Below are 22,368 nucleotides of genomic sequence, written 5' to 3'. Positions count from 1 at the left end.
TTTTTTATTTCTTGGTACCAGGGATTGACCCCAGGGCCACTTAGCCACTGAGCCCCGTCCCCAGCCCTATTTTCTATTTTATTCAGAGACAGGGTCTCCCTGAGTTGCTCAGGGCCTGGCTAAGTGGCCGAGGCTGGCCTCCACCTTGTGATCCTCCTGCCTCAGCCTCCCGAGCCACCTGGTTACCGGCATGGGCCACTGCCCCCTGCAGCTGGCTTGGTCTCCAGGGACAGGATGGGCCAGCTGGGAGGACAGAAGCCACAGCCCTGGCCATTTCCTCATGACCTGCAGTGCTGTCCACTGCTCTGGGGACTCGGCCGGGCCACCAGCTGGAGGGCAGCAGGAGGGGAGGCCGGTGCCTTCAGAATGGGGCGGGCAAAGCCAGGGGACAGGCCAGGCTCCCGCCCCTCCCCCGCTGCCACACTGCACTCTGGTGACGGGGACACAGTCTCCCCACAGCTGCTGCCCCTCGAGTTAGTGGGGACAGTCCGTGGTCTGGTCGGGGTGTCTGCGGGCCGGGTGGGCAGCTGTGCGATAGCCCAGGTCGAGGTCACTTCCTTCTGCCCAGTGCTGTGACCTCGGTGGCTTTCTGACCACCCTAATAACCCGGGTCCTGTTATCACCCCCACTTTATAGTGGAGCAAACAGGCACAGAGAGGTTAGGTGACTCACCCAAGGTCACACAGCAGGAAAGTCCAGGAAGAGCCACCCCTCCCCCTGGGCCTTCTGAGGGTCTCACCTTGACCTTGACGTCCCCCAGGGTTTCTGTGTGCGTGCTCAGTCGGTGCTCAGATAATGCCCATTGCAAGTCTCAGAGGTGGAGGGGCAGTTGGGGGGGTGGGCGAGGCCCAGAGTGCCTACTTTGGGGACATTTGCTGAGCCAGGCACCAGGCTGAGCCCTGTCTTTAGCCTCCTTGGGGACACCAATCAGGTAGTCACTGGCCTCATCCGGGAGGCCAGGAATGGAGGACAGGTGTTTGGGGGAGGCCGTGGCCTCGCCCCCGGGCCTCCTCCCCAGGACCTGGGGTCCTTCCTGGAAGCCCACTCCACAGCCCGTCCCTCTGTCCCCCCCAGGGAGCCGGGAGGCGGCCTTCACCTACGCCATCATCGCGGCGGGCGTGGCCCACGCCATCACGGCGGCCTGCACCCAGGGCAACCTGAGCGACTGCGGCTGCGACAAGGAGAAGCAGGGCCAGTACCACCGCGAGGAGGGATGGAAGTGGGGCGGCTGCTCGGCCGACATCCGCTACGGCATCGGCTTCGCCAAGGTCTTCGTGGACGCCCGGGAGATCAAGCAGAACGCCCGCACGCTCATGAACCTGCACAACAACGAGGCCGGCAGGAAGGTGGGCCGCGCGGCGTCTGGCAGCCTCGGGGCGCCCCGAGGCACCACCTGTGCACCAGAGGGGTCTCGCTCAGGGTCCATGAGGGCCGCTCTGGGGTCACTCGGCCCCATGGAGGGGTGCGGGCGGGCTCTGCTGGGCAAAAATGGGAGGGAGGGTCCGCGGGGTCACCTGCCAGAGCAGCCAACCTGTCCTGGGTCATCTTAACTAAGGTCTGCGGCGCAAAACAGAGAAGGTGAATGTCCCCTGGCGATGATTCTGAGCTCTGGAGGGTCTGTGAGCCAGGGAGGGAGGGCTCGGCGCCTGTTGGGGCTGGGGACAGACCATGGCTGTAAAAGGACACATAAGGCCACCATCACCAGGGCACGGTGACCACACCTCTAATCCTATTGGCTTGGGAGGCTGTCCTCCAACTTGTGATCCTCCTGCCTCAGCCTCCCGAGCTGCTGGGATGGCAGGCGTGGGCCATCGAGCCCGGCTGGACCCGGACGTTGTGATGACTGAGTCTCCTCAGAGTCCCTCTGAGGAGGCACTGTCCCTAGCCACCTGTGGCAGGTGGAAAGGGAGCGGTCGAGGGACGAGCTAAGGGTCCTGTGGCTCGCAGAAGCAATGTGACCCTGTCCCGTCCGATCTCCCTGCCTCCTCTGGGGCCTCCGACCCCATCCTGTCCCCTGCTGAGTCACGCAGAGAGGCCGCTCCCCTGAGCTGCCCCAGGGTGACCTCCTGGGGTCACCTTGAGGCCCTGCAGGTCCATGGCTGGGGGCCCCTGTCCAGGGTGGGACCTGCCCCCCTGCGGGTCCTCGGCTACTTCTTCCTCCTTCTCTCTGGGGTTGGGTCCCCTCAGGTCATGGGTCACAGGTCACAGCAGCAGGGCTCGGTCCCTGGAGGGGACAGAAGGAAAGCACTGACCTCCATCCCCCACGGCACTGACCTTATCTGTCCACCTGTTGGGGCCGAGCTGAGAATTAAAGCAGTAGATACCGCGGAGCTGCAGGCGGGGGGACAGGAGGAGGGACGGGAGGAGGAGGACGTCACCTGTCCTGAGGTGTCCCTCCTCCTCAGTCTGTAAGCTGGCTGGGGACCCAGCCTCTCGGGGACTATGACAAAGCCGTATTCCTGACCCCGCTGCAGGGGGTGAGCACCTGTGGGTGCTGGGGAGCCACAGATGGTTCTGAGCAGCAGTGGGTGGCATCAGGGACGCCCACAGGGGAGGCACCAGAGAGGAGGGGTGGGGCAGGAAGTCCCCCAGACCCTCGGCCTCCTGAGGCCTGTCCCAGCTGTCCCCAGGGCTGCGGGGGAGCCGGGTGCCACCTGGCCAAGGAGGGAGAATAAACGTCACCTGGGTCCCTGGTGCCTCAGGGTCTGCACTTTGGCCCACAGCCCAGCCCCCGCCACCGAGCTGGAGGGACGGGGCCAGCCGCAGTGGCTGCCCCGTGACACTACCCATGGCCCACAGGGTGGCCAGGCCTTGGGGACTTGGGACGTGTGTGGGGAGGGGCATCCCCTCGGGATCCCAGTGTGGCTGCTGGCACTTTAAGGTCCCGATTGACGTCACGGATCTTGGGCTTGGGTCACTAGACCCGCCCCCCACATCCCGGCAGGTGGCCTTGGGGAGGCAGGTCTGGGGCTGGAGGCCCAGAGGCCACAGAGGCTGATGTGGGACCCTCAGGGCGGGTCCCCGGGTCCGACCACGTCCCTCCAGCACGTTTCACCTTCTGTGTGGACACAGGCGTCACTCAGCTGCCGAGGCCGGCCTCCCACTCTCCATCCTCCTGCCTCAGCCTCCTGAGCCGCTGGGATGACAGGCGCGGGCCACCGCACTTTGGGCAGCGGGGAAGGGAACTGCCCATGACCCGCGCCCTCCAGGGGGCTCAGTCTAGTGCAATCAGCTAACAGGGACCAGATGGTGACTCGGGGCTGCACACCAGGGGACAAGAGTTCAGGGTGAGGGGTGGTGAGGCCGAGGAGGCTGGAGGCACTCGGAGCCTTGGAGGTCGGCTCAGGGAGTCAGATCCTGTCACACAGGACTCCTGGGGACTTCCTGTGGCAGGGCCCTGGGGACAAGGTGGAGAGGAAGGAGGGGGCTCTGGTGGCTCAACTCAGCTGGGTCTTGGCGCAGGTGGAGAGGAGGCCACTTGGGAAGCCTGGCCTGCAGGAAGGCCCCTGGGGTGGCCGAAGGCGCCCTGGCCGGGGTCAGGAGCCGAGCTGAGGCCATGGGCACTGGATAAGGAAGAGAAATGGGTGCCCCCGGGTGCTGGTGCGGGGCGTGGAGCCGGCTGCAGGTCTGGCTGTCTCAGGCTGCAGGTGCCGGGACCCTCGGGCTGCGGAGGCTCCTGGCTGGTGGCCCCCAGGGGAGGTGGCCATGATGCATGGACCGCTGACAGGTCCATTCCTCCTGTGGCCTGGGAGATGGGACCCAGATGCGCTTGAGAACGTCCCCCGGGGTGGCCCTGAGCCGGCCTCTGCTATTTCTGCAACATCTGCCCCGGGGACAGGGGTGGCCAAGTCCCCAAGATGCCAGGCCGGCTCTGGGGGCCTGGGCAGCCCCTTCCAGGGCTTGGGACGGCAGAGCAGCCGGGACGGCGGGGCTGGTCCTGCTGGAATGTGCCACTGCCCGGGGCAGGTGAGCTCAGGGGGTTGGAATGTCACCGGGCTGCGGGCTGCGGAGTCCCCTCCCGGCCCTGCCCAGGCTCTTGCGCATGGAGGGCTGCGGTCTTGTCCCTTCCTGTCCTCCCGGTCTGGTCTGGGTGCTCCTGGGCCCTGGAGTCCCAGTGCACCCCGGCTCCGGGCAGCCCCGTGAGCCAGGGGTGACAGCAGGGACCCGGCCCCTGGCCCCTGGGGCGGGGCCCAGATAAGGCCAGCTGAGCTATGCTCCTGGCTGCGTCCTGAGGGCCACTTGCATATTTGACCAGAAAGAGTGGTCAGCTAAGAGGGACCAGATGGTGACTCAGGGCACGTCAAGGGCCTGAGCGGCCGAGCCCCACCTCCCCGGGCCACCTGCATCCGGGCACAGAAGTGGGCAGATCTCCTGCCTCAGGGACCTTAGATCCCCCCCCCCTCCATAAAGGTTCATTTCTGTGACATGAGGCTGGGGAGGACCCGGGGTCCTGAGGACCACCAGACCCCAAGGTCCTGCCCAATTGCCCTCCCGGCTCCCAACTGGGGTGAGTCGGGCTATTTCTACCTCAGGACCTTGGCACATGCCGCGTCTGCCCCCGGGAGGCGCTTTTCCCCTCAAACCTTCGCGTCACCAGCTCCGACTCTGTCCCCAGGTAACACAGACCCCTGTCCCAGCTCCCACCATTCCAGTCCCTCTGGGGAACCTTTCCTGTGACCCATCTTGGAGGGGCTTCAGCAGGTGTTAGTCTCAGGTCTGGCCTATTTGGGGGGGCTAACTCCGCCCCCCCCCGCCCAGCCTCTGCTGCCCCATGAAGACACCCGTTTCTGGAACATTCCAAGAGCTGCCACCTTGTTGTGCAGCTAGAGGCGCTTCCCCCCTGGGGATTCCTGAGTCCACGCACGGGAGACTGGGCCAGGCTCAGAGAGAGAGAGAGAGTGGAGGGGCAGGATTCGCACCCGGGACCGCCCCGGCTCAGCCTCCCTCCTGCTCCTGTGAGGTGCTGGTTGGCATGAAGGGCTGAGGTGGCACTAGGAGCTCTCCTGTGGGCCAGCGGGGGACCTGGGCGGTGGCCAGACCCACAGGAAGGAGCCAGGACAGGTCCCCAGGGCAGAAGCCACGGAGATCAGGGCGGGGAGGCCCGGGGCGGAGGATGCTCCTGAGGCCGGACGTTTGCCAGTCATCTCCAGTGACACAGCAAGGGCGAGGCCCATGAGGTCCCCGTCATTGATGCCACGGGCGATAGCCGTGGTCAGTGCCCAGGAAGGGAGGGGACACGATAAAGGGAGGCCAGCCCTTCCCGAGGAGAAGGGAAACATCTGTGGGTCCCAGCGTCCCCCGTGCTCTGGGCCACTGAGACCCCGGCATCCCCAATCTGGCATGGACACAGGCAGCCTGGGGGACAGCAACGTGAGGAAGCTGTCCCCGTCCCCTAGTCCCTACAGACTGGGGGAGAGGGGGACAGAACTCACACCGGGAAGTGGCCCCGTTAGTGGCCACGAGGATGCAGGTCACTCGAAGGGCGGCGCTCGCGGCAGGGGGCTCATGTGAGCCCCAAGAGCCCCGAGGACCCCTGTGAGGAGGGGTCTCTGTCCTCTCCGTCCTGCAGATGGGACAATGGAAGCACAGAGAGGTCAAGCAAGTTGCCTGGGGCTGCACAGCGGACAGGTGCTACCCTGGGATCCCAACTCAGCCCTTAGCCACCTTCGAAGGGTGCGTCCTTGCTCCCCTGCTTCCTGTGTGTCCTTGGGTAAGTCTCTTGGCCTCTCTGGGCCTCGGCCTTCCCACCTGAGACAGGGCCGTAACCACAGGGTGTCGCGGTGGCTGACCGAGGGGACGTCCGAGGGGTCTGGAGCGCTGTTGTCCGGGGCGGTGACCACAGTCCAGGTGGCTGTTCAAGCTGACGTCCATCGGAATGGGTTGGACTGCAAGTCCGGGTCCTTGGTCCCCGTGACGTGTGGCCCTCGATGTGGCCCTCGGTGGCGGGGACTGGCAGGGCACGGCTGTGGCGTGGGGTACTCGTGGGTATACAGTCGGCGCTCTGCTCCGAGGCTGGAACCGGGATCACCGTCCACCGGGGCCTCGGGCCAGCCCAGGGGTCTCAGTGCCAGCCACGTGACGTCCCCCGGGGCCATTCCCAGGGTGGCTTCTGGCCCCGCAGCCAGGGGCTCCTTTGAAACCGGCCGGAGAGGGAGGGGACAGGGTGAGGCCCAGGGAGAGTGGGCTCAGTTACACCTCGGTGAGAGCAAGTCAAAAGGCGTCCAAGGGGACAATCGCCTCCTTTGTCCTCGGGAGGGGACCGAGACTCCTGGGTGTTATCAAATCTGCAGGGGGGAGGGGCGGGAGGGGACCGGGCGGGAGGGGCGGGGTGTCCTGGAGCCTGGGCCAGGGGATCTGGAGGACCTGGCTCCCCGAGCCAGCAGCTGCCACTGTCCCTAATCCTGGTCACTTTGGTGTCTCTTGAGGAGAATCCCCGTGTGATGACGTCCCTGAGAAGGACCTCGGCCTGGCGGGGGACTGTCCAGGGGGCCGTCCAGGGAGGGACTAGAGCAGCATCGCAGACTCTGGGGTGACAGGGTCCTGGGTCCACTCTTCAGGCCGAGGCTGGCAGTGAGCTCCTGTCCCCTGGGCGTGGAGAGTCCTGGCCGGAGGCCGTGGGGGCCGCGGGTCACACCCTGCTCTGGCTCCGGGAGAGCTGGGTTGGGCCTCTGTTCTGGGCAGGGAGGCCGGGAGTTTCCATCACAGCCCCAACTGGGCAGCCTGTCACTGTGCCACCTCAGCTTGGCCCTGGGGGAAAGGCCAGGAGGAGCCCACGTCCTCCTCAGAGGCAGCCGGACCTGGGATCCCAGCAGCTCGGGAGGCTGAGGCAGGAGGATCGCGAGTCGGAGGCCGCCAGCCTCAGCCACTTAGCGAGGCCCTGAGCAGCTCAGGGAGACCCTGTCTCTAAATAAAATATGAAAAAGGGCTGGGGACCGGGCTCAGGGGTCGAGGGACCCTGGGTTCCATCCCTGGTACCAAAAAAAAAAAAAAAAAAAACGAAAGAAAAGAAAATAACAACAACTTGAACTTGACTCCAGACTTTTCCTGACCCCCCCCCAAGAACCACAGCCCAGTGCCACCCACAGCCTCTTTCCAAATTCCACGCTCCCTGCTCGAGGCCCCTCTGCACCCCTATAACTACCTAAACCCCCAGCCACTGGCCCAAGCCACCAATGTCACTTTCCAAGTCCCTGCTTGGCCTCCTGTGGTCTTCAAACGGAAGTTCGACCCTCTCCTTTGTCCACAGCCTCACAATGGCACCCGTCGTTCTGAATAGATGGTAAAGGCGTCACCAGGGCCTGACCTGGGTCCCCTGCCCTTGTGCCATCTGCGCCTGGCCCCTTCTGTTCCCACTGACACTGGCCTCCTTGTAACTCCTCAAATATACCAGGTCCCTCCCTACCCCAGGACCTTTGCACTTGCCATCTCCCCTGCCTGGACGGCTATCCCTCCATATCCACACCCCCCACCTCCAGTCTCTGCTCAAATGTCACCTCTCAAGGAGGCCCTTCCCACCACCCTATTTGGACCGGCCTCCCCTCTGCCGGCCACTTCCTGTCTCCTCGTGTTGTTTGTGGACAGAGCCCTGTGGCCACCTGACATAACATTGGAGGTTTGCCAGGGATCCCTGCGTGGCTGGGGACGGCCGAGCCAGGGCCACCCGTGTTCGGCCCCAGCCTCTACCTTCAGGACTGGCTCCGGGGACCCGTGGTGCAGAGGTCTTACTCAGACGCCCCCAGTTCCGCGCTGCCCTGGGTCCTCCCTCTCTGTGGACTCAGGGGGCCTGAGCCCAAGGGGACCCGGGAAGGGGCTCCCTCTGACAGACGAGGGGGCCGAGGCCCACAGGGTCCTGGACTCCAGATCGGGGCTGATGGCCAGAGCGGGGGCCTGGGGCCCACTGCCCGGCTCCTTTGTCCACTCACGCGGTCACCAAGGGCCTCCAGAGGCCTTCTGTGCGGAAGCTACGAGGCTGTGGCCACAACAGGGAGAGCGTGTCCCTTCAACGACCTTCTCCTGAGACCTACTGTGTGCAGCTCGGTTTTAGGCACAGGGACTCAGGGACAAAGAGAGCGTTTCTGCTCCCCGAGGGCTGATGTCCCAGAGAGGGAGAAGGGGACTCGCGGCCCCAGGCAGGGACCTGGAGGGGGCGGAGGGCATGGGGACCCAGGATGATGGCATCTGCTTGGAGACTGGCTTAAATGTGTGGATGGCAAGATGGGAGGGTGGGGGTGGGTATGTGGGTTGACAGACGGGCGGACGGATGGACAGACGGATGGATGATGGAGGGATGGGTGGGTGGATGGATGGATGGTGGGTGGATGATGGACAGATGATGGATAGGTAGATGGATGGATGGGTGCGTGGATGGGTGGGTGGATGAATGGATAGATACATGGGTGGGTGGACGGATGGATGATAGATGGGTGGATGGATGGTGGGCAGATGGATGGGTGGATGATTGGATGGTGGATGGATGCTAGATGGATGGATGGATAGGTGGGTGGGTGGGAAGATGAATGGATGGGTACGTGGATGGGTGGGTGGATGATTGGGTGGGTGGGTGGATGGTGGATGGTGGGTGGATGGTGGATGGTGGATGGTGGATGGTGGATGGTGGTTGGATGGTGGATGGTGGATGGTGGATGGTGGTTGGATGGTGGATGGTGGATGGTGGTTGGATGGTGGATGGTGGATGGTGGATGGTGGTTGGATGGTGGATGGTGGATGGTGGTTGGATGGTGGATGGTGGATGGTGGATGGTGGTTGGATGGTGGATGGTGGATGGTGGTTGGATGGTGGATGGTGGATGGTGGTTGGATGGTGGATGGTGGATGGTGGATGGTGGTTGGATGGTGGATGGTGGATGGTGGATGGTGGTTGGATGGTGGATGGTGGATGGTGGATGGTGGATGGTGGTTGGATGGTGGATGGTGGATGGTGGATGGTGGATGGTGGTTGGATGGTGGATGGTGGATGGTGGTTGGTGGTTGGATGGTGGATGGTGGATGGATGGTGGGTGGTTGGGTGGGTGGATGGGTAGATGAATGGATGGGTACGTGGATGGATGGGTGGATGCATAGATGGGTGGATGGATGAATGGTGAGTGGATGATTAGATGGGTAAGTGGTGGATGGATGGTAGATGGAATGGGTGTGTGGATGGGTGGGTAGGTGGATGGATGATGGACAGATGATGGATATAGGTAGATGGATAGATGGGTGGGTGGGTGGATGGGTGGGTGGGTGGGTGGGCAGGTGGGTGGATGGGGTGAATATCACATCTGGCTGGCTGGACCTGAGGACGGTTGGCTGGATGGACAGATGCATGAGTGGACAGTCCTGTGGAAGGCTGGCTGGCCGCACGGAGGGGTGAGAAGCTGAGGTCACTGGCGGACAGTTGGCCATCTTCCCAGTGAGATCACCCGACCCGCCGAGAGAAAGGCCTGAAATCCGCGCGTCCATTCATTCAGCAAAGATATTTATTAAGCACCTATTTATGTGTCTGGTGCTCTTTGGGGCTCTGGGATTAGACGCGGCACTGGCCTTTAGGGAGGTGACATTCCAGGGACCAGCCAGGACACAGACAAACAGTCCGACGGGCAGAGACTCTATTGTCAGAGAGTGACAAACGCTAGTCATCAGGAGGAGGAGGGCCCGGGGAGGTGGGCACGTCACCCCTGGCTTTGGCTGTGCCCTGGAAGCCGGTGGAGGCCACTGACCTCCGCTGGTGTGCGCAGGGCGAGGTCCCCCGGCCCCCTGGACGGGTTCCCAGTTGGGAGGCTGTCAGCATTTGAATGACCGCTCCAGCTCTCAATGGTTCGCAACTCAAGCGTAAAACAGGCCCTGGGCACATGTGGCACCTCTGAGTGATTTACTTGCTCACCATTTCTATATTTAGTGACCCTGAATGCTTGTCGGCCCAGTTGTCAGAGAGAGAGAGAGAGAGAGAGGAATTCGAGGGGGGTAAAGTTGGACAGGGTTGTTTTGGGTACTGGGGATGGAACCCCAGGGTGGGGTGCTCAATGACTGAGCCCCTTTTTACATTTTATTTAGAGACAGGGGTCTCCCTGAGTGGCGTAGGAACTGGCTAAGTGGCTGAGGCTGGCCTCCAACTGGCGATCCTCCTGCCTCAGCCTCCCAAGCTGCTGGGATGAAGGCGAGGGAAGGCCATGAGGGGTTCCCCCCCCCACAGGATGGCGTCAGTGCCTTCTGCATCCCCTCACCCTCCTGTGGATACAGTGGGGCTGGCTAGTGAGGCTCAGTGATGGCAGGAGGGTGGGCCCCTGAAGTCATGGGACTCTCGGTGGCAGGGCTGAGACAAAAGCCCGAGTCCCTCTGAACTCGGGTCTCAGCTTCAGCAGCGCTTCTTAAGAGTTCAAAGCACCTAGGAGCCGGCTGTGATGGCCCACGCCTGTCATCCCAGCCGCTCAGGAGGCTGAGGCACGAGGATCAAAAGTTAGAGGCCAGCCTCAGCCACTTAGTGAGGCCCTGAGCAACTCGGTGAGACCCTGTCTCTAAATAAAGTATAAAAAGGGCTGGGGACGGGGCTCAGGGGTTAAGTGCTCCTGGGGTCAATCCCTGGGACCAAAAAACAAACTCTGAATTCAAAGCACCAAGGAATCGGTTACTCCCCAAGCATCCTCCACCACCTCCGCCTGGGGGGAGAGGCCCAGCCTCAGCTGGAGTCTGTCAAGGGATGAGATGACCGTGGTTCCCAGTTGCCCAGCCCCAGAACGTGACTTGACCAGGGGCTGGCCCATCTCTCGGAGGAGGCCTGTCTGCACCCATGTCCCCAGCTGGTCACAGAGCTGACGGACTCCAGCTCCCTGTCCTGGATGCCAGCTTTGGAGCCCCCGAGCCCCACACGAAATGAGGAGAGGACAGCTCTGTCCCCCTCACCTCACCCCCGTTCCAGGGCGGGGGCCACCCAGGCCATGTCCTGCCAGGGTCTGGGCAGCTCAGGGGGTGGTCAGAGCCCAGTGTGGTTCAGCCAGGCCCCACCTGCATCCTCCCCGGGCTGCTCAGCCTTGATCCTCTGTGGAGGGAGCCCGGCCTTTCCCCCCAGATCCCACACCAGGGTGGCCACGCGGCCCCATGCACACAGTGTCCCTTCCCTGGAGAGTGGGCTGAGCACCTCCCAAGGGGCAGGTGACCTCTGCGTGCCTCAGGAGCCAGACAGGGAAGCCACAAGCAAGTCACCCAAACCGGCACAATGTGACAGGGTGGCAGAGTGGCCCAGGCCTGGGGCAAGGTCCCAGCGCCCCTCGGGTTGCTAGTGCCTCTGAAGGACACACAGGCCTGTTTGGGCCACGTCTCCTGTGGGTAGACGCTGCCTGGCCTCGTGGTCGCCTGGCCACACAGGCCAATTCTGGAGGACAGAAGCCCTCTGGGATGTGCATCTCACAGGCACCCAGAACGAGTCCTGGACGTGGGGACAGTCCACCGGATGGTTCTAGGACAGACCGGGGCCCTCTCCTCCAGGCTGTGGGGGACAGTCCATTGGATGGTTCTAGAAGGACAGACGGGGCAGAGGAACTTCTGAAAACACCAGGTGGGTGGAGCCCTGGGTGGGCGTGGCCCACACTGGGCGGGACCTGTGGTAGGCATGGCCTATGATGGAGCCCGATGGGCGGGGTCCCAGATGGGCGTGGCATGGTGGTGGGCGGGGCTCTGGGTGGGTGTGGCCCACTGTGGGTGGGACCTATGATGGAGCCCGATGGGCGGGGTCCATGTTGGGCAGGGCTTGTGGTGAGGCCCCCCCCCGTGGGCGGGGTCCTGGGTGGGCTTGGTATAGCGTAGGCAGGGCTGGTGGTGGGCGGAGTCTACATGGGCGGAACCTATGGTGGAGCCCGATGGGCGGGGCCCGTGGTGAGGGGAGCTGTGGTGGGCGGGGCCTGTGGTGAGCGGTGCATGGTGTAGGCGTGGCCGGTGATGGGCGGGGGCGTTGTGGGTGGGGCCCTAGTGGGCGGGGCTCCTGGTGGGCGGGGCCCACCCATTCTATGGGTGCCTGCCTGAGGAGCAGACTTGAGGAGAGTCCGGTGGGCTGCGTGCATCTGGGGCAGCGGCTGAGGCCCAGACCCTGTCGGGACCCTGTGGTCCCCAGTTCCCAGGGATGCTGAGTGACAGCGTCTCAGGCCTTTCTTTTTCTTCTGGTACCAGGGACTGACCCAGGGGTGCTCAGCCACTGAGCCCCACCCCAGCCCTTTTTACATTCTATCAGAGACATGGCCTCGCTCAGTGGCTCAGGGCCTGGCTAAGTGGCTGAGGCTGGCCTCCTGCTGGTGAACCTCCTGCCTTGGCCTCCCAAGTGGCTGGGATGACAGGCGAGTGCCACCAGGCCTGGCTCAGCTTTTTTTTTTTTCTTAACTGAGTTCATGGGGTCAAAGAGAAACACAGAGGCCACCCCCACTAAGGGGACTGTCCTGTGGGAACAACCGAGAATGGGCTTGGGGTTTGGGTCCTGAGGGCTGTCCCCTGGCACTTGGGTGGGCTCTGATGGTCTGTCACCATGTGAAGCTGGCCTGAGGTCCTGGCTGGCTGTGGGGTCACTTCTCTGAAAGGCAAGTAGGCCTGGCAGGAAGGTGGCCTCTGGAGAGTGTCCTTGTCCTCCCGGTGGCCCTGGCCACCACTCAGCAGCCAATGGTGGGAATGGCTCCGCTTGGCTCTGTGAATTCTCAGGGTCTGTCGGTCCTCTGAGGGACACTGAGTGTCTGGCCTGTTGGCTCTGGTGACATGGCCACCGAGAATCCCTGTGGGCCGTGTCCACGCGGCTGCACATCCCTGGTGTGACCAGAGTCCACCATCGCCATTGTCCCTCCAGGAGCCTAGCTCTCTGGCCACCGAGGGAGGAGGGATGGAGCAGGGGACGTGTCCCTGAGGTGCTGGGTGGGGCAGGGCACAGGCCAGCAGGCGGTGTGGACACTGGCTCCGCTGTCACCCATGGGGCAGACAGGAACCGAGTCCCAGCCACCGGGTCCCTCTGTCACTGCGTCCCTGGCACCGTCCTAGGGGCTGGGGACACAGCAGGGGACAGAGAGCCCCTGTCCCTGCCCCTGGACTCCAGATGTGTGGTGCCCAGCAGGAGAGCACGGGGTGTTGGACCCTGTGGCTCAGAAGGGATGGGGAGGTCACAGACATGTCACCAGGCAGCGGAAGGAGAGGCAGCCGTGGGGACAGGGAACCGCAGGGTCACAGGCAAGCACAGGCCCACGTGGGGACAGCAAGAGGCCCGGAGGGACTCAGGAGGCCGCAGAGGGAGTGGATGGGGAGAGAGCCGGGGCCCTATGAAGCCACCCCAGTGCCCACAGCCACCGCTGTCCCGCGGTCCTCGGCATTGACGAGGCCCCACCCCAGCCCCCCACACACGGGGACAGTGGCAGGCAGACCCCAGGTGTCCCGTCGTGCCACCCATAAGGTTTTGAAGGTGGACCCCGAGTCAAGCCCCACTCTGGCGTCACCCTGAGCAGGAGGGACGGTGCCCACCGCTGACTGACACCCCATCTCTGTGCTTCGCCCGGTTCTGTTGAAAAGGTTGCCAGGCAGGTCGGGGGGCTGCCTCCCTTCAGAGCCTCCATGGGTGAGGCTCAGCCTCCACCCCTGGCCTCCCCCCCTCAAGGCCCCCACCCAGGGCAGGGACAAAACTGCCCCGTGGTAGCAGGTGAAGGAACCGGGGATGGGGAGGGAAGTGTGGGTGTGGCGGGTCCGTGTCCCTGCCACGGATCCCACCCAAACTGCACTTTGGGGCACACCAGAGGCCGCCTCTGCCCCTGGATCAACCCAGCTGTGTCCAGGTGTGGCCGCTCAGGAAAAAGAGGCCAGGTCAGGAGGCTGCACCGGGAGCAGCCTCCTGGGCCTCCGCTGTTCCGCGTCTGAGATGGGACTGGGAAGGGCGCCCTGGTCGGGGCTGCTGTTTGCCCCAGTTTGCAGGTGGGCAGAGCGGAGGCCGGGCCTGGGCCCCCTTCCTGCCTGAGGGTGTACGTGAGTGTGTGTGAGCCTGCGTGTGCAAGGCCAGGTGTGTGGGGCAGTGATGGCCAGGCAGACTGCTGAGCCAAGAACGGGACCTAGCAGAGCGTCTAGTAGGCAGCCGGCTGTTTGCCCAGGAGAGGCCCCAAAGGGAGGCAGAGGCTGGGCCCTGGAGGCCCCAGGGCCAGGCAGTAGATCTGGGCCTTGACCCCAGGACAACAGGGGCCACGGGTGGCACTGGAGCAGCTGTGACGTGCAGATACTCCCTTCAGAACCGGCTGGATCAGGGACCTCAGGTCGGGTTTGGTTGAGGCTGGGCCAGCCTCCCTGCCTCCTTGTGCCGTCTGGGCCACACAGCCGCGTCCCAGAGGAGTGTGGCTTTCCCTGCAGTCCCCACCTGAGCCGGGTGGGAGCTCCATGTCAGAGCATCCGGGTGACTTAAGGAATGTGACCAAAGGGAAACACTCCAGATGTTTACAGAGGAAAAAAAGCCATTTCCACTGTGACCCGAGTTTCCCAGAGTTTCCCAGAGGAGCACAGCTGTGGCCGAGGGAAGCCCGGCAGCCAGCGGGGGGGGGGGGGGGGGGGGAGGCCAGGAGGGGACGGGAGGCAGGAAGCAGAGGAGGGAGGCCCCCAAGGAGAGGCCAGTTCCTGTGTCTCCACAGCTCCTGCCCCTCAGAACTCCGGGGACACTGGGGACAACCTGACGACCCTGTCCTCTGATGTCCCTGTCACCTGTCTCTACTGTCTCCTTCTAACTGCATCCTATGCGTGGGGAAAACCAAGGCCCAGAGAGGGAAACATACTTGCCTAGAGCCACACAGCACTGGAGGCAGAACCAGCACTTAGACCCGATGCCCCACCGCGGTGGTGCGGCCTGAGCCAGCTCCCCGGGCCCCTCAGTGAACAAAAGGAGAGCACTTCCTACAGGCTGGTGACCGTTTGTGGGGCACCAGGCCACCAACGTCCCTGCTCTTATTTAGTCCCCACGTCCCCTCGGAGGAGAGCCTTGCTTCTGCCTGACAGAGGGGAACAAGTGACCTGAGGTGCATTTGGCTGCAAGTAAAATCACTGAACTGGACGTGGCTTGGATGACGTGGGTTTGGCCTCCTTTTTCTTGCAAAAGAAAGGCCTGGACGTAGTTTCTTTTAGAGGCCCCCCCCCCGGTCACTCTGTGAGATGGTTTCGTGGTGACCTTCTCCTCTGCCAGGGTTGCCCAGCTAGCCTCTGGGTTTCTGGCCTGTTGGTCATAAAACGGCTGCCTAAGCTCCAGGTATCACACTTTATACCATGGCTACCTATCCCTGCTGCTGCAGCTGGCTCCCTGTCCACCTTGAGCGCCTGGCCTCCCGACTCCTGCCTGCTCCAAGTCGCTTGTCGGCTAAAACCCGCCACCTGGGGTGTGGCCGGGTCCACCACGCGTGTGGAAGGACCTCTGTCCCCACCGGGGTGCTACGGGGGTCTTGGCTCAACTCAGGTTGGGTAAGAAGGCAGAGAAGCCATTGGGGTCCTGGGTAATGAACTCAGGCTCAGCTTGATCCAGGAGCACCTGAACCCCGGGGACCAGATGCACGGGTCCCGAATCCACCCAGTTCTCAGGGCTGCTTTGTCACCCTCTGGGGAGGGGACAGGTCTGAGTCACCAGCCACCCTTAGAAAAGATGGGTGGGACCTGGGGGGTGACAGGGGCACCCTAGTGTCCGTGGCGGGGACCCAGCGCTCCCTGAGCCCCAAGGCCAGGCCCCACCTGCTTGAGAACAAGGCCAGGGACATGTCCAGGCTGGGGACCTCTACTGGGGAGGGTAGGCAGCTGGAGGGGAGGGGACCCGCGCGGGGTCCCCGGCCGAGAGGAGGGGACTGCACTCTGCAGCGCGCACATCAGGGCCACCACCCTGTGGTCACTATCCAAGTCCCTCGGGCGAGTCCCCTGTTCCCACGGGCAGCCGTAAGGGCCTGGGTGGCCGCGAGGGGACCCCGATGACCTCCGTCTGGCCCTTGGAAGCAGGACTTGTCTGGAGAGTTCCTCTCCAGGGCGTGGGCCCCGCACCCGAGTCGTCCTGGGCTCTGGTGGCACTTCCCAGGGGGACCTGTCAGAGGAGGACGGATTCCCCAACCGGCCATGCAGAATGTCCTTCCTGTCCCCAGCAGGTCCGGGCTCTGCTGGGGACAGACGGGCCTCAGTGTGTGGCCTCACCCCAGAGAGGCTGCGGGAAGCCCCTATCCAGGCCTGGCCGCTCCCAGGATGGAGCCGTCACCTGGAGGGACGCCAGCCAGGTGCACCTGGGGACAGAGGTGGGCTCTGTGGCCCAGGACTGTCCCCTCCAGCCGGGGCCACCCTCTGCCTCTGTAAGCACCGTCCCTTCAGCCCACCCTGCTCCAGGGCGGTCCCCAGAGCCCGCGTCCAGCCTCGGGAACACCCTGTGGGCCACGACCCTGCTGGGCCACCTGCTGTGTTGGGTCTCTGGAGTGGTGATAAAGACGGGCCTTCCCCATAAGGAACAGGCAGCCCCACAGAAAGGCCCAGAGTCAAGGGGTTGTGGGTCGGCTCCGCCCTGCCACCGAGAAGCCATGCAGTACATGTCCCCGCATGGGTGGCCAGGTGACTGGGCATTTTGGGACTGAGAAGTGAAAGAGAGTTTACGGAGGGACGGCTGAGCCACTGAGGGATGGGTGGACAAGGTGTGTCCATCTGTATTATGGAATACTATTCAGCCAGGAAAAAGGAAGCTGACACACCACACGCTACCCCACGGATGAACTTGGAAACTTTGCCCAACAAGGGACGTGGGACCCAGCAAAGGTCCCGTGGGGTCCGACTCCCCTGACAGAGAGGCTGCAGGGGGTGACCTATGAAAACAGCAGGTGGGTCAGGGGAATGCGGTGGCCGGAGGACACATGGTGCAGCCCCGTGTTCTTACGCAGCTGGTCCCGAACTCGGGACCCCGAGGCACCGTGCAGACCTCCGTTTTGAGGTCCTTCAGGCCAGTGGCTTCAAGCCCTCAGCTGACCCCTCGGCTTGGTCCCTCTCAGGGCCAGACTTCACCTCCCTCCAGCCTCGCAGGTCTGACCCTGGTGGCCTGGCAGGGCTTCCGGAACATTCCACAGGTGACTGTGCAGGCCAAAGGCTGAGTTGGGGCATTTGCTAGGCAAGGTCGTGGGGCCGTCTCTGGGGAGGTGGGCACAGGGCTGTCACCTTGGGGTCTCCAGCAACGCCTCGAGGGGCAGGATCCAGACCGTCCCATGGGAGGAGATGGGGAGGACAGTGTCCCCTGGGAGCAGCCCAGGCGCTAGACGCCCCCCAGGCCTGGGGGAGGGAGAGAGCAGCTCTGTGCCTCCCGTATGTCCTCTTGTCCCTGACCTCGGGGAGAGGCCGGTGCCCGCTGGGTGACCAGCCCTGGCTGGGGCAGCTGTGATTGTGCCTGGCTTAGTGGGGACACAGTGTGATCACTGAGGCTCCCGAAGTGCAGCGCTTGCAGGTCGGGTTGGTGTCACCTGATCGTGGGCCCATTCAGCGCTGCCAGGGCCTCAGGCCATCAGGGCCACAGAGGACATTCAGGGGGCAGGCCACCCGGTCAGGAGTGGAGCTCCAGGGACCCGGGACCCTGCGGCCAGCCCTGGGATCTGGGGATCGTGCCCAGGGTCACCAAAGCAATCACACTCCCTGTGCCACCTGCCAGCGCCCAGGGTTCCTGTTGGTGTCTCCCCAGAGCCTTCCAGGGCCCTCCCGTTTTGGGGAGTGGGTAGGGATTGGGGATCGAATCCAGGGCCATTTGACCACTGACCCACAGCCCCAGCCTTTTCAAATTTTTATCTTTTTAGACTTTTTAAAATGTTTAGAGACAGGGCCTCACTACGTGGCTGAGGCCGGCCTCCAACTTGAGATCCTCCTGCCTCAGCTTCCCCAGCTGCTGCGAGGACAGGCGTGGGCCACCGCCCCTGGCGGTTCTCATTGCCTTTTTCAACAAAACCACCTTCTCAGGTGTAACTCACAGACGCCAAAGTACAGCCACTTAAACTCTTGGGGAAGACACCCAGAGGCTCGTCCCCTTGGCTTGTAAAAATGTACAGCCCGCTGCTACCCATGGTGGCCTGGCAGGGCTTCTGGAACAGTCACCCCACCGTGCAACAGCCCATGGATCGCACTGCTCCGGTCTAACACAGGACCTGCTGACCAGCCCCGGCCCCGCCTCTCCCCGGCCCCGCCTCTCCCCGGCCCCGCCTCTCCCCGGCCCCGCCTCTCCCCGGCCCCGCCTCTCCCCGGCCCCGCCTCTCCCCGGCCCCGCCTCTCCCCGGCCCCGCCTCTCCCCGGCCCCGCCTCTCCCCGGCCCCGCCTCTCCCCGGCCCCGCCTCTCCCCGGCCCCGCCTCTCCCCGGCCCCGCCTCTCCCCGGCCCCGCCTCTCCCCGGCCCCGCCTCTCCCCGGCCCCGCCTCTCCCCGGCCCCGCCTCTCCCCGGCCCCGCCTCTCCCCGGCCCCGCCTCTCCCCGGCCCCCGGCTGCCATCACCCGACTCTCAACAAGCTCTTCCAGTTGAACGTCGTGATCTCCATGCACTAGAGACCCCTCTGTCCACACCCTTGCCTGCCCCAGCTATGGCCTCTCGTGTTGTTAGCAGCTGTCCTTACTGAGGTGACGTCACACTCAGTTGTATAGAATCTTGTCACCTTAAGAAGAAACCTATGGCTGCGCCCTGTGTCCCCTCCAGCACCCCTCGTCTCTGTCACCCTGTCCGGACACACAGACGAGCCTTCAGACCTGCTGCCCGGGTCTGGAGCTTGCTGAGCAAGGCTCTCAGGTCCCTCCCTGGGTGACAGGGACAGGCACCCACACAGGGCTCTGCCACACCCCACGTGCCCGTCCGTCAGCTGGGAGCCTTGGGTGCCCACGTCCCCTTGGTAGGTGCTTCGGGCGTCCGTGCACAGGTTTCCACGTGGACGTGTCTCCGTATCCCTTGGTGTCTGTAGACACCGGGTCTTGGGGTCCGTGTTTCCAGGTGTCCCTCAAGTGACATTTTAAGTCCCCACAGCAGGGCGGGAGGATCCCCATTTCTGCACATTGTCACCCACCTCATGTCCTCATCCCGGCCACCCCAGCAAGTGGGAGGTGGAGGTCTCCCTGTGACCTGGATCTGCATGTTATTGCCAGTCGGACGTTGGCATCTTGTCACCTGCTTCTTGGCCGTCAGACCCACGGCACGTCCTACCACGGGGACAGCCGGTGTGTGTGCAAAACTCTACTAAGAGGGTCAGTGGTCACTAAAGAGCCATCTCAAACACATGTGGCCCCAGGGACATCCAGGAACTGATTTCCACTGCCCCAGGGGACCCTGGTGGCCCTGGCCAGTTCCCCCACATCTGAGGTCCTCATCAGATCCCCCCAATGGGCTCCTAAGGGACAGGGTCCAGTCCCGCCCACCCTTGAGCCTGATGGAAAGAAGCCAGGTCCTGGTTCTAGTGACGAGCTTCTGTCTCCCCTGCATCTCCGAGGCTCGTTCCTGTCCCCAGGGCTGGCTGGTGAGGTTCACTGTCTCTGTCCCCCACGGCCCACGCAGTGTGGGTAGCACCCTTTGTCCTCTCAGCTTGGATGGGCGTCCATCTGGCACCTGGGCTGGAGGTCCTGGGGATGTGGCTACTAGGGACACTGTGGGACCTATTCACTGTGCACATGATACCAGGCGAGTTCCACAGGGCAAGGACATGAGACCTCTGTGTCCTGTGTGTGTCCCTGTGATTGGGAACTGGGAAACGTCTCCCCAGTGTGTCTCCACTGCGTCCCCTGCAGGGTAGGGCTGAGGGGCTGGCCTTGGGGACAGCATCTGTGCCAGTGGGCGGGGCCCACCTCTCCCAGTTCTTCATTTTTTGGAACCAGGGATTGAACTCAGGGTCCCTCGACCCCTGAGACCCGTCCCCAACCTTATTTTGCATTTATTTAGAGACAGGGCCTCACTGAGTTGCTCAGGGCCTCACTCAGTTGCTGAGGCTGGCCTCCAACTTGGAATCCTCCTGCCTCAGCCTCCCGAGCGGCTGGGATGAGGGGCGTGGACACCGTGCCCTGCCCAGCTCTCCAGCTCTTAGGTGTCTGGACATCACCCCAGCCGTTGCCCGTTGGCCCATGTTTGCCAACGAGTCCTCCCTGTTTTTAGATGTCAGTGCAAAATGGACCTCAAATCCCTGGGCCCAGAGTGGACATCTGGGCGAGCTCTGGGCTGGGCTGGTCTCTTGGCCAAACAGGGACCCCATGGGGCGGTGCCTGGGTGGAGGGACTCCTGGGACTGGTAGGCCCCCAGTGACCTGTGCTTGTCCCCCGCAGATCCTGGAGGAGAACATGCGGCTGGAGTGCAAGTGCCACGGCGTGTCCGGCTCGTGCACCACCAAGACCTGCTGGACCACGCTGCCGCGCTTCCGCGAGCTGGGCTACGTGCTCAAGGACAAGTACAACGAGGCGGTGCACGTGGAGCCCGTGCGCGCCAGCCGCAACAAGAGGCCCACCTTCCTCAAGATCAAGAAGCCCCTGTCCTACCGCAAGCCCATGGACACCGACCTGGTCTACATCGAGAAGTCGCCCAACTACTGCGAGGAGGACCCCGTGACGGGCAGCGTGGGCACGCAGGGCCGCGCCTGCAACAAGACGGCGCCGCAGGCCAGCGGCTGCGACCTCATGTGCTGCGGCCGCGGCTACAACACGCACCAGTACGCGCGCGTGTGGCAGTGCAACTGCAAGTTCCACTGGTGCTGCTTCGTGCGCTGCAACACCTGCAGCGAGCGCACCGAGATGTACACCTGCAAGTGACCGGCTGCCAGCCAGATCTCCGGGGGGACCGGCAGCCAGCGGGACCACAGGGGAGACCGGCTGCCAGTGGGACCACAGGGGGACCGACTGCCAATGAGACTGCAGGGAGAGACCAGGTGCCAGTGGGACCGCAGGGGGGACTGGCTGCCAGCCAGATCCCAGGGGGGACCGGCTGCAAATGAGATTGCAGGAGGGACCGGACTGCCACTGCACCGCGATCTCCCAGTGGGAGAGCTTCACAGGGGACCCCCGTTGGGCTTTTCTGCTCCCTGTGGACCCCGCGGAGGCCGGCCGGCCCTGGATGGCTCTGCCCACCCCCCCACCTGTCGCTGCTCCATCCCAGCCCCCGGGTCCCTCGTGGCAGGGACACAGTGTTTCGGCAGGACTCTGGACCTTCGGGCTCCGCATAGCGATATTTAACGATTTATTCTGATAAAAAAATGATATTAATTTATTTAATTAAAAAGAATCCTTCCACCTGGTGGGGTCCGTGTTCTGAGGCCACCGTGGGCGCCCTGCGCGGGAGGGGGCTGTCACTGGAACCAGGGGGGCCGCACGGGACGTCCCTCACGCAGCTGCTCCTCCTGGTCGGTCCTGCAGGCGGCCCGCCCTGCACTGGGTGAACAGAGCTCTGCGCACGCGCACACAAACACACACCTTGCGCATGCCCCTCTTACGCACATGGGCACGCCCCCTCTCACATATGGACACGCCCCCAAGCACGTGGACACGCCCTCATGCAAATGAACACGCCCCTCCCGCGTGGACACGCCCCTCACATGAACACGCCCCTCGCGCACATGGACACGCCCCTCACATGAACACGCCCCTCATGCACATAGGCACGCCCCTCTCACACACATGGACACGCCCCTCCCGTAAGGTGCGGTCACCCTCCGTGGCCCCTGACTTCACTCATTCCTGGTCACAGTCCACAGACGCCCCGGGTCTCTGGTGGAAGCCTGAGCTTCGCGGGGACTGTCTTGGTGGCTGCTGGTGGCTGCTGGGTCCCCTGTGTCTGGCACACAGTGGGGTCAGCATCGTTGAATAAGAAAGAACAGAGACCCCGGGCCTGTTCCCAGGGTCCCCAGGCCACCTGCCTGGGCTTCAGCTGCGGCGTGTGCCTGCAGGAGCCAGGGACAAGGGCAGGTGCGTCCTTGCAGGGGAGCGTGGGGACAGTGCCAGCCCCCTCGTCGTGGTCACAGGCCCATGGGCTCCATTGACAGACGGCCACTGGTCGCCAGGACAACGCTTCTGGCCCTGGGGGAATGCTGTGGAGACCAGAAGAGCCCTGGCCACCACCCCTAGCTCAGCCCTGGGGTGGCGGAGGGAGCCCCATGCCCGGCCTGCACAGAGACCCAGGCCCGACACAGACCCCTGGCCGAGGCCCACAGGGCCCTTACAGCCAACAGACGGCGGACATCTACAGAGGGGGACAGACACACCCCAGTCATGGGCTGAGCCCAAGGCACATGGGCCACCCCAAGGACAGGGTCACATCCGAGCAGATGGCTCAGGGCAGCCCGGGGACCACAACTGAATTTCCACTGTCCCCTGCAGTCTCTGTCACCTGATCCATGGCAGGTTCCCTGTGTTCACAAATGTGTGTGTGTTGGGTGGGGA

General features: G+C 63.7%; 1 protein-coding gene across 1 annotated transcript in view; it reads left to right on the top strand.

Annotated features, from left to right (window-relative positions):
* Positions 1-21,222, top strand: part of Wnt7a (Wnt family member 7A) — a 30,068-nt gene extending 8,846 nt beyond the window's left edge. The window contains exons 3-4 of the mRNA XM_046458728.2: positions 1,075-1,346; positions 20,266-21,222. Coding sequence (XP_046314684.1) covers positions 1,075-1,346; positions 20,266-20,745 — 752 coding nt within the window. The 3' untranslated portion in view covers positions 20,746-21,222. The remainder of the gene's footprint in view (positions 1-1,074; positions 1,347-20,265) is intronic.
* The last annotated feature ends 1,146 nt before the right edge of the window (positions 21,223-22,368 follow it).

Source organism: Marmota monax, unplaced genomic scaffold (genome assembly GCF_021218885.2).
Source record: "Marmota monax isolate L192 unplaced genomic scaffold, Marmota_monax_Labrador192_F-V1.1 WCK01_AAM20220418_F8-fsc00370, whole genome shotgun sequence".
NCBI lineage: Eukaryota > Metazoa > Chordata > Mammalia > Rodentia > Sciuridae > Marmota > Marmota monax.
The sequence above is the reverse complement of the archived record's forward strand: the minus strand, read 5'-3'. Positions and strand labels throughout refer to the sequence as shown.